Source organism: Vulpes lagopus, chromosome 16 (assembly GCF_018345385.1).
Source record: "Vulpes lagopus strain Blue_001 chromosome 16, ASM1834538v1, whole genome shotgun sequence".
NCBI lineage: Eukaryota > Metazoa > Chordata > Mammalia > Carnivora > Canidae > Vulpes > Vulpes lagopus.
In genome coordinates, this window is record NC_054839.1 from 3976415 (window position 1) to 3988915 (window position 12501).

The 12501-nt window shown below is 35.7% G+C and overlaps 1 protein-coding gene across 1 annotated transcript in view; it reads right to left on the reverse strand.

Moving 5' to 3' along the window:
- MYO16 (myosin XVI) overlaps positions 1–12501 on the reverse strand; it is a 451497-nt gene that overhangs the window by 292926 nt on the left and 146070 nt on the right. The window contains exons 10-11 of the mRNA XM_041730888.1: positions 11165–11275; positions 2461–2526 (exon numbers count right to left, since the gene is read on the reverse strand). Of these exons, the coding sequence (XP_041586822.1) occupies positions 2461–2526; positions 11165–11275 (177 nt within the window). The remainder of the gene's footprint in view (positions 1–2460; positions 2527–11164; positions 11276–12501) is intronic.

Sequence of the window (12501 nt, forward strand, 5' to 3'; positions counted from 1 at the left end):
TCTTGCAAGTCCATAAGACAATGAGATAACTTGATGTGGTTCAGTACACAAGTAACTGATTTAAAATTGCAAGGTACTAATATTGCTACAGAGGATGCCCACTAATTCAACATAAAAATTAAGTCCTTATATCTACCTAATATCTATAACTATATTATGAGTTATTACTTATAGACCAGGAAAGTACACACTATTTGATTCTACATAGTGGAAGTGAATTTCAAAAGTACCAGACACAGTAAAATCTCACTATGGCCTATAAAAAGTGGGCAATTTTATTGTAAGCTTTTTATCAGTGCTTATTTCTCCTAAATATATTTATTTTCCCCTTACATTCTATACCAGGGTCCATTGGAAATGATGGATATAAAGGATGATACATAGAAGTTACATGCTGCACTCACCATTTTAAGTTTTAATGAACTATTCATGCAAAAATCTCAATGTATCATGTTTTATTGCTACATTAATAAAGAAGTATGTCTCTAACTGTCTCTCCTTTTCTCTATTAACATGTATTTCTGAAAGACCTGCAAATGCAACATGTTATTTGAAGCCATAAAACTACCACCCTGTTAACACCCTAAAAACAAACAAGCCACAAAATCATAAGTCTGTTCCATTTGAGATACAATATAACATGACAAGTAATGCCATGCTAAAACAACTTATTATGTTATATTTTTCCTAATACTTAGTATTTGACCTCTAGATCTATAGAAGCATTTACATAATATCTATGTATGTATATATTTTATGCAATTATTTAAAACTACCTTTTCTCTCACCATAAGCTTCTTGTCGACCCTATAATCCAATATAATACCATAATAGCACATTAATAGTCAGCTTTAAATAGCAGGGGTTCTCTCTCTCTCTTAAATTAAACAATAAAGAACTTGTGAAGTACCAAAGATTCAGGAAGTTGTCTTTAAAGCAAAATAAAAAGCCCTAAATACTTATTTATGAAAGGCAGAAAAGTAACCTCATAACTGTATAATTTCAATGACTATCAAGTGAAACTCCAAGAACTTAGAAAGAAGGAGACCATAAAAATAAAAAGTAGAAATCAATTGTATAAAGAATAAATATACAGTAGAAAAAAATTTAAGTCAGGAAATGTTTTTCTTAGAAAAGATTAGTACAATCAAGAAATTCATAGCAAATTGATTTTAAAAAGCCACAGAAGGCATGCATGACAAACACTGGGAGGAAAATAAATCATTCAAAAGTCTACAAACATTTAAAAAATAAATAGGACTCATGAATAATTAAATGCAAAACTTTGGGACATAAAATATAATGAACAAAATCCTTGAAAAGCAAAATTATTAACAACTGAAATAAAAAGAAATAAAAATACGAACGGTCCATATGTCTGTTTAATCATCACAGATGAGGTTAACTTTCTCCTCCAATAGAACTCCAGAGATCACTGCAGGTGATTGCTCCTGCTCTGGTCTGTCACATGCCCACACACTCAGGTTGCCCAAAGCTAAGGCTGGGATCAGCCTGAGTGCAATGAGGACAGTGGGCAAGGTGCAGCAGTTTTAAAGCAAGAGTAAAAAAAAAAAAAAATAAATAAAGCAAGAGTAGAAGGGACTTTGGTAAGAAGGGTGGGGGTTGTGGTAGTGAAGGGGCACTCTTTATCTCAGGCAGTATTTCTATAAGAATTCTTCATTGATTCCTTGGAAGCTCAAAGAAGGTGTTCTCTCTTCCTCCCTTTTCTCCTCCAGTCTCCCTCTTACTACCACCCCACCCAATATCTATGAGCAAATCTCTGCTTCAGGAATACGTGTCTGCTCCCCTTTCCTGTTTGTCATGCTCCTGCTCCCTTGGAGGGATTCTGCTTCAACTGGAACCAGCCTTGTGCTTACAAAAAAATAGAGCACTTGCATGATGATGATATTTTTACTCTTTACCACTTGAAAATCATCCTGTGTTTTCAGTTGCCCGGAATAATTTTCCAAAAGCAATTTCTCTTTGAATTTTGAGAGTCTCATAATTAAAAATGGAAAGTCATTTGGAAAAATGTGTAAGATTCAATATTATCCTTTCTTATTCTCATTGTTTTAACATCATAGAACTTTTCTGAAAGAGGTTATGATGTTGAAATAAGGACTATAAACCAACGATCTTGAATTAGTCAAGAAGGTATGGAAAGTAGAGGAATATACTATTTAATTTTACAAGTCTGTCTAGTGACTACAATTATAAGAAAATTACACATTATAAGTGTAAAGGAATCTTTTGATAAGATGACATTCTTTTCCATTTTTATCTCAGAACAAATTAAAGTCGCTATTATGCAAATATTCAATTTAGAATTTTCTGAGAAGTTTTACTTTACTTACTGTTTTGGAGTATCTTCTTAATCTATCACATCATTCTTGATGTGAATAAGTATGTCTCTGGTGCTACCCCTACGTTTTTAAATGAAATTTGAAATGTTATACATACCATGGTGGAATATATTGGAAGCTCCTTGAATGGGTTAACAAGCAAGAGGATGTCTCCAATAAAAGTCTGTTAAAAGAAAAAGATATAAATAGTTTGTGGACTTTATAAATAGAACATTTAAAATTAAAAATGGCATAATTTTAAAATCATTGCACAAAATACAGAAAATAAATAAAATCCATACTTTAATATTTTTTTTTCATACTTTAATATTTTGTGAACTGTTTTGTAAGTTTGTAAATAAAGAAATAGAAAAGTCAAATTCAAATAAGATAAAACCAACAGGCTTGTTTCAGCAAACACATAACACATGAAATGACTGCATTCTAAAAATTTCTTTTTTAAAGGGGTTTTGTGAGAATCAGACTGGATAAAAAATATAAAATTAAAACACATGACAAAATGCACTGAAGGAAATAAATGTGGTAATGAGTCCTATGCTGCTAAATAATAATAATAATAATAATAATAAAATGCACAACTGAAAAATTAATAAAGCACAAAAAGCAAATAAAAATATTTTTGTAATAAAAAAGGGACAAGTAATGAGATATAAAGGCACAAAGAACACAAGGAATAAATAGAAGTCAAATAATAAAATGACAGATTTAACCTCCCCAAATCAGGAATTACATCAAATATAAAGATACTAAATACTCTAATCGAAGAATAAAGATTATAGACCAGATTAAAGTATTAAATATATAAAGACAATTTAGAAGTAAAAAGATAAAGAAAGATATACCTGCAAACTATAATAACAACAAAAATGTGGTTTAGTAACACTCAATTCACACATACACAAAAATAAAAGTGATGAAAAGGAACATTTCATAATGATAAAGTGTTAAACCAGTTGGAAAGATACAGCATTTAAGATATCTATGAAACTAAAATCTAGCACAAAAAACACAAAGCAAAAACAACTGTAAGGAGAAGAATAAATTCACAATAATAGTCAATATTTTAAACAATCTTTTTCTCAGTAACTCATGGAATGAGGAGACAAAATTTTGAAATAGAGAATTACCAAGTGATTGATTGACTTATATACAACACTCTTATCTAACAATTCATTGAAATTGAACAAAGACTAGTTTCATTACATTTAAAGGGCTTGAATCACAGAGCATATAGTCTGGTCATGTAGAATTAAGACAAATTAATACTGTATATCTAGAAAACCACCCACTGTTTGGGAATTATAGAATGCATCTGCAAATAATCTAGTAGTCAAAAAAGGAGCCATGATGCAAATGAGAAAATATTTTGATTATAACATATTTGTGAGACACAACTAAAGATATACTTAGTATGGAAATTATTGCATGAGGTGCTATTTATAATGTTAAAAAGAAGAAGGGCTGGTAATTATTATCTAAGTATACTTTTCAAGGAGCTCATTAAATTACATCGAATTATATAGAAATATAATCAGTAGAACAGCAGAAATTAATGTAATAGTAAACAAAAGTCAAAAGGTGGTGTTTTGAACAATGTAATAAAAAGGTGAGTACTTTAGAGTACAACTGAGAAAATGAGAGAAAATGCACAAACTACCAGTATCCTAAGTATTACATTAACTAAAGACAGTATGACACGAAAACAGATAAAGAGACATTCGGAATCATTTTTTAGTCACTAAGTTTGGATATTTAGAAAATGTAGACAATAACCCACCATCTTACCAAAACGAACATAGTTAAGATTTAGAACATCTGACAGTTTTTTTCTGTAAAAGAAATTTGAATCTATGTCTAAAAACATTTCCAGGGATCCCTGGGTGGCGCAACGGTTTGGCGCCTGCCTTTGGCCCAGGGCGCGATCCTGGAGACCCGGGATCGAATCCCACATCAGGCTCCCGGTGCATGGAGCCTGCTTCTTCCTCAGCCTGTGTCTCTGCCTCTCTCTCTCTCTCTCTCTGTGACTATCATAAATAAATAAAAAAAAAAAATTAAAAAAATAAATAAATAAATAAAAATAAAAACATTTCCACAAAGAAATTTAAGCTTCACTGGGGAATTGGAACACCATTTCATTTTAAGATGCCTGCATAAATTTCGTATTATAAACCTAAGTAGTATATTGAAAGAAAGGAAGATTACAGATTGTTCTCCTTCATTAAATATATGCAAAAATCCTGAGCAAAGTATTGACAAATTAAATCCAGTAATACATTCAACAGATAATCTGTTTCAACTAAGTTGGCTTTATTGTAGTAATGTAAGTTTGGCTTCATATTAGTAAATCAACTCTCATAATTTTTAAAACTAAAGAGTAAAGACTAAAAGCCATATGATGATCTCAATAAACGCCAAAAAGCATTTAAGAACATTCAATGCCCACTCTTGATTTAAAATGACTTTAAAAATTAATATAAAGAACTTCCTTAATCTAATAAAATTTAGCCATACCTATGACAGTGCTACTGCAAACAACTTGCTTAATGATTTTTTTCCTGAGATCCAAAATGAAATAGGGATTGTCACCTCTCATCATCTTTTTATTAAGAGTGCAATCCCATGGGGGAAAAAAAAAACATGAAAAGAAAGTAAGGAAACTATTAAGATTTAGAAAATAAAAATAAAAGTCATTACATACTATACAGTAGTATATGGAGAAAATCCAAAAGAATCTCCATATAAATCAATATTTACAAATGAATTTAGCAAGTCTGGCAGATGAAATATGAATTTCACAATCAAATTGTATTTCTATATTTCTAATACACAATACAAAAATGAAATTTGCTTGTAATTTTCAATAAGAAAATACCATTGTGTTACAGCATCAAAAGTTGAAAAATGCCTAGAAACAGATATAATACAAATGGTCAAGACTTCTACATCAAAAATTTAAAAATGTGCGGCACCTGGGTGGCTCAGTGATTGAGTATCTGCCTTCGGCTCAGGGTGTGATCCCGGGGTCCTGGGATCAAGTCCCGCATCAGAGAGCCTGCTTCTCCCTCTGCCTATGTCTCTGCCCCTCTCTCTGAGTTTCTCATGAATGAATAAATAAAATATATAAAAATAAAATCTGTTATGTTTAAAAAAATTTAAATGTTCCAGAGAAGTTAAACATGGACAAAGGAAAGATATTAACCTTCCATGATACACTGACAACTTCTATAAATCAAAATTTATTATACTGCTATAGTGATTAAGATATCTCAGTACCAGTTTAGGCAAAAATGGATCCATACAACGGAAAAGGGGTTCTAGAGACAGACTTACTCCCCATGGTCATCTGCTCACCACAAAGGTGCCAGCGCAACTCAGCGGGGGAATATATCTGGGGAAACATTATTCTGGATCCTCCTCTTGTACCATAGTGGAATCACTTTCACACTGGTAATACACCTTAAATGTTAAAGTTAAAACAACCAAACTGAAAGAAGAAAATATAGGAAAATGGCCTAGGCCAAATTTTCTTACATGGGACACAAAAAAAGCTAAACATAAAGAATTTTGCAAAAACTGCAAGCTTCTATCCATCTACAGACCTCCTAGAAGATGAAAATGCAAGCCACAAATTGGGAACAAATGCTTGGACATACGTATATCTGACAAAGAATATCCTGAATGTATAAAAATCCCCACATATCAAGAAGAAAAGTAAAACAATCCAGTTATTTTTAAATGTCAATATAACTGAATGGACACCTCATGAGATGAGATGGCCAAGTGAGTGACACATATGTACTGGTCACCATTACCACTGTAGTCACCAAAATCACAATAGGATACCACAACCACCAGAATGGCTAGCATCTGTTAAGACCACTAATACCACAGCCAACACTGATTATACTGAGTGTTGGTGAGGTTGAGGAAACCCAAAGTCCTGGCAGGAGTGTAACCACTCTGAAAAAGTGTTCGACTGTATCCACTCAGGCTGAAGGTACCTGTGATGCTGTGGCATTCCAGGGCTCGGTGCATGCCCCCAGAAAATGGCTCTACACTGCCCCCAAGGAAATCCTTGGGCACACGTCACCAAAAAAGGCACAAGATGGTTTATAACAGTATTATGCATATAATTTACATAGTTGTAACAGCATAATTCAATAACCAAACAACGGAGACAACTCAAGTGCTCCCCCACTGTAGAGCAAATAAAGAGGATATATTCACACAGCAGCTAATTTTACAGAAGTAAAAATGGGTAGCTGCTGCCAAAAGCAAGAGATTAGATGGTTATCAGAAAAACTACAATGAATGAAAGTTGGCACACGCAGAAGAGAACACACCAGGGTGAGTTCTTTTATATAAAGTACAGAAAAAAATACAAAATGAATCCATAGCTATGTTTGCCAAACTATTCTGTAATGCTTAAGGTAAACCAGAGAAGGGGTTTCTTATATTCCCCTTCTTTATGAAGCTGCTGTTCACCTGGGCATGTTCCCCAAATGAAAATGAAATATACACCCATGAGTGGTGTACGACTTTAGATGTTGTGATTCAAGACAACATTGACTTAAAAGAAGGACTTTACGGCCAAGGAGAGGAGAAAAAAGAAGTAAAATGACTGAATCAAAAGAAGGCTTTTGTAGTAAAGCATCCAAAGATTACTCAGAAAAATGAAGGAAAAAGGTAGACTGAGAGAGAAAGGAGAGATCTGCTCAGGAAGGAAAACTGAGGAACTTTCAAATAAAATAAAAATACTTCTAAATTGCACTTTCATACTGAGATATCTTTTCCATGTCGATCTAATTATTGAAGGAGCTTGAGACTGTCTTTGCAAGTGAATTTTGTGATAAATGAAAAAACAGTCTAGAAACATGCTATCTGAATGTTAACAAGAGACTCCTAAGGGATGAGTTTATATAGGCTTTTGCCACATTCTCAGGAAGTCGCTTTGAAGAAAGGTAACTTGTAAATGTTTTGCAGAGAAAGAATTTTCTTTTTTTAATTTAGACACCTACAGATTTCCTTTACCTCATCTTTTGTTTTGTTTTTAGATGGCTCACGAGGGTCTATGAGGTGGAGTGGAATGACAGGGGAATGACATGCCAGGTATCGAAAATGGTAGGTGAGGCTTTAGATTCCAGGCTGGGGGGCAGTGGCAGCTGGGGGGAAATGCATCTGACTACATAATTTCACATATCCTTGAAGTGACGGAGACTTCAACTTCTGATACAAGCTTGCCAACTTTAGCCTCTTGAACTGTTCTTACAGAGAAGACCCACTACATCCCATGGGGTCACCTGGAGGAGAATGTTCAATTAGTAAGTGGTCAAGTGAGCCAGGCTGACTACCTGGCTAAACCAGGTGCAACAGGAGCCTGTGTTTATTTGGGGGTTTCTTTCTTTATGAGCCTCTCATCCTCCATATTTATCTGCCATCCACTAAGAAATTTGATTACATACTCAATTTTTGCTGTTCCAGTTGACAGTGATGATTCAGAGAAAGAAATGCCTTTATTCTTTGCATTATTTAGCAAGCCAACACTTCATCTCTTACAATTCATTTTGTTTGACAGTTTGAGCATGTCCTACTGCTGTGGGATGTTTGGATCTTTCCCAATCTGATATCCAACTGAAATGATATACACTTAATTAAAAGGGCAAGTTATGTTTGCTCCTGAATTTTGGCACCAAAAGGAAAAAAAGAGAGAGGGAAAGAAAAAAAGAAAGAAAAACAAAGAGTAACTTACAGACTGTTTTGAAATATCATCTTATATAACCAGTCAGATCACAGCAAAAAGTAATGAAAATCCTGGTTGGACAATTAATTCAGCCAACATGTGTTATGTTGGCTCCGATGGGCCTGTGGCAGTAGTGGAAGTCCATTCTGTGCATATTTTGAAAGGAGGGCTGCTGAGATTTGCAGGAACATCAAATGTGGGACATAGATGAAAGACCAGTATCAATACTCTACCTAGGCACTTAGGTCTGAAACTGGGAGAAGAGTAAACTGGGGCAGGGAGGAACGTGTAGACAGAGTGGGTGTGGAGGTCAAATGACCAACTCTGAACACAACATCTGAAACCAGAGCTTTTGTATTTGTGGGAAGGAACACTTCTGTTTCCAATTCATCGTGGATGGATACTTTCTTAAAATGTAATAAAAATGAATTCCTGTAAACATGGCATTGAAAACAGACAAAGACATAAAATGCAAGCCTGGATTCTTATTAGATTCAAATTCCAATTCATCAAATTGTCATAAGAGGTTCTAAATGCCTACTCTCACTACATAATGGGAATAAAAAGTTTGCACATCCAATGGTCCACAGGATAAACTCTGAGAAGCACTTGTTATTATTCAATCAATAATGTTTAAATGGTTTGTCTATCTATTAAAGGCGAGTTCAAATAACATAACTTGGAACACTCATCACAAAATTGATCCCAAATGATTTAGCCCTTCAATATTTCAGGCATGGAAAAAAGAAAACTCATGTCTCATGCAGTGGCAAATTTATATTTTATGTGAGCTTTAGTAAAGCAGGGAATATTAATTCTGCGTGATCCAGATAGAAGGAGAAACCCAGTGGGCAGAGAGTATCTAAGAAGATGGTCCAGTGTGTGGAGCAGTTGGAGTCCTGACTCTGATAAACAGATAGGATGTCCTCGTCACTTGAGATTGGAAAGTGCTTGACCAGGCCTTGCAGTGAGCAAACCCAGCATGGATCCTATTGTCACAGTGCCAGAATCTAGCACAGCAGCTAGGCACTCACCAAATCACCACTAAGATATCTAACCCCAAGCAGTGAGAAAAAAGAGCCATTGTGACTTAATCAGAAAGGTCTGGTGAGGTTTACTGAAAGACTGAAGAACTTCCAAGTGGGAGTTTACAGAGCTAACTGTTTATTTCATGGGCTAGAAAGAAAAACTTAGAGGGAAGAAAACTAGCCCAGGGAAAATCCTGACACAGGCAAGAGGGCAATCACTGGTGGCTAAGAGAGCATCAAGTCCCACCGGGAGCCGGATCATGAATGAAGATTGTGGCTATCCTCTCATGAAAAGTGATAAGCCACAGAGAAGCTTTAAGACTGGGAGTGTCAAGGTTACATTTGTTCATTATAAGAATGACTCCAGGGGCACTTGGGTGGCTCAGTGGTTGAGCATCTGCTTTGGCTCAGGTCGTGATCCCGGAGTCCTAGGATCAAGTCTCACATTGGGCTCCCCACAGGGAGCCTGCTTCTCCCTCTGCCTATGTCTCTGCCTCTCTCTGTGTCTCTCATGAATAAATAAATAAAATCATAAAAAAAAAAAAAAGAATGACTCTAGCTCCTGGTGAGATGGGATTGAAAGGGAACGAGGTTTCCTTGGGACAGTTAGAAGGTTGTTGGAGAAGAGATGGCAGTGACTTTGATGAGGATGGTGACCACTAAGGTGGAAGGCAGACCAAGTGGATGTTTGGGAGACAGAGGCATTCGAGAAGCATGAAGGACATGAAGAAATCCAAAACAATTTAAGCAGTGGTCTTCTGGTAAAATAATTACAAAGTTAGGAAGAAGAATCAGCACAGTGTTGGAAAGGTGAGAAAATGGAATACTAATATGGAAGTTAACAGGGCAGTCCCAGAGGGCAAAGTTATCACCTTTCACGACTTTATGCCAAGGACTCAATCCCATTCATTTTGATAGAAGGATGTAACTTTTAGTCTATTTACAGTGTCAGGCAATACATCCAAACATTAAGATGCTGCACTGAATTTTGTAGGCTAATCAGCACCTGATGATCTGTTACTCCAAAGGAAATCGCAGACTTCACATTTACATGAAAATTACTTAATCAATTTCTTAGTAGAGTAGTGGGGAAAGGGTGTTATCAAAAAGGGACAGCACCTAGGGGCATAATCAGATTTCTCTATAGACATTCTGATTGAATTGCTCTAAGTGGAATATAACAAAATCAAGGAGACAGAGACAGACAGACGGACTAGACAGGGACTGAGATGACACAGTGTCTAAATTGTTCTGCATATTGGAAGACAAAACACATATAACTAGGGCCGAACCACAGCAAATTAATTCTCCATGCTGTCATCTGAGGCATATATTTGTATCTTGTTATCAGAGATTGGTGTATAAATTATTTACTTTACAGATAAAGCATTTCCTGATAACTTAAGGAGACAGTAGTATCTCTTTTCATGCAAATAGAGAGGACACCCTTCAAGCACAGTGAACTTATTCCCTTTAGCTTCCATTTCCAGGTCTAGCACGTGAAGTACAAGAAGCAAACAGTATCTTTAGAAGGGACCTGCAGATCCTGCTGTTTCTAGCAAGATCTTCTTCCATACCAAACTCAACAACAAGACTGTTGTCTTTCTGCAGGATTTTTTTTGTTTGTTTTTGTTTTTGTTTTTAAGATTTCATTTATCTGAGAGAGAAGGAGATAGAAAGAAAGCACAAGCAGGGGGAGCAGGTAGAGAGAGAGAGGGAGAAGCAGACTCCCACTGAGCAGGGAGCCTGACATGGGACTAGATTCTAGGAACCTGAGATCATAATCTGAGCCAAAGGTGAATGCTTACCTGACTGAGCCCCCCAGGCGCCCCTGCCCACAGGGTATTAACTTTCACTTAACAACTCTGCAATTTAGATCTTTGCTGAACTTGCCTTAGAACTAAATCAGAATGAACCCAAACTCTAAGAAATTGACCTTAAGGTATGCCGATGACCAGAAACAACAAGCCCTTTCCTTGTGAAAATTGGCAGCGAGACAAAGCAGTGCACAAGGCAATCTCAAAGGCACTTACGTATATCTGATTGTTCCCAAAGCGCTTCTGAATTTCATAAAGCAGGGTGCCATCGTTCAGCTCGCTGAGCGTAGCCAGGTCATCACTGGGAGCAGGAGGCATCAGCTTGACCTCGGGGGGAAAAAAATAAATAAGAGCTATTCTAATTGCTTTCCAATCAACTTTCTTCACAGCTGGATGTTCCATTTTCAATTACATGTCAAAAGTTTAAAGACCATGTGAGTTTGAAACTGTTATTACACGATGAAATGGTTCACTCATAAGGGACAAAAAAAATTCAATAGCCACAGAGACATGTATTCAGATGAGAATTTCTGTTCTATGCCCACGAGCGTGCATGCATGCTCCCACACTCACTGACACAAGCACTCCCAGCGTTAACCTGCTGTTCTGCAAAGGCATTTGATGGCCAAAATCATTTCAGCACATTGACTTTCCCAGTCCTCGCTTAAAATGTAGGCAGCTCTGAGCTGTTCTGAGTCCTTGAAGACCAGCAGCTGAAAAGCTCATGTATCTACAGAGTTTCCAAAGCTAAAGCAAAACTTCTCCTATTACTGTTGTTGGCATGGTGAAGGACCCAGGAAGCTTGGAATTTAATTTCCACGTACATGTAGGAGGAGGCCAGATTTTTAAAGGAAGACTAGAATTCTGGGTTGGGATTCTTATTCTTTTCTATGTGACTCTTACAATGAAAGTAAGACAATTCTGTCATAAAGGAAAACATGCTTCCCTATTCAATTTAATAGAAAGTGACAAGAGTTAAAAAACTGGGAAATATTTCAAGTAAAAAAGATAGATTTGGGTGATTTAGTTGGATGAAAAATTCCTTACTTAAAAGTTCGGAATGGGCAATGTCTAATTTTACATACAAGGTATGCTGTGCAAAGCAGACATTTGATAAACAGAGAGGAGCCAAAGACCAAGAATATTCTTATCAATGCCTCAGTGAGTTCATTGGTGCACATAGTGAAATTTTAATAACAGTAAGCTTATTTGCTTTATTTTTATTTGTGTTTGTATTCTATATTTGCATTTGCCTTTGTATTTACATTGGCATTATACATCTTACTATTCTACGTATCACTGTTAAATAATTTGAACTTAAATATTACTGTTTATCAGCTAAATGTTTATGGCATTGACAAATATTGCACATTAAAGAAATTAAATGTAGGATTATTTCTCTGATATGAGTGACTAGTTCGCAAAATGCACTCTTTTGCAAGAGTTCACAAATTCAAGTCAGTGCTTGCCCAGACAGCTTCTAATCCTTCAGTATTCACAATGGAAACTCAAATTCTTTACTGGGAATCTCAAATGGTCAGAGGAGTGGTTTT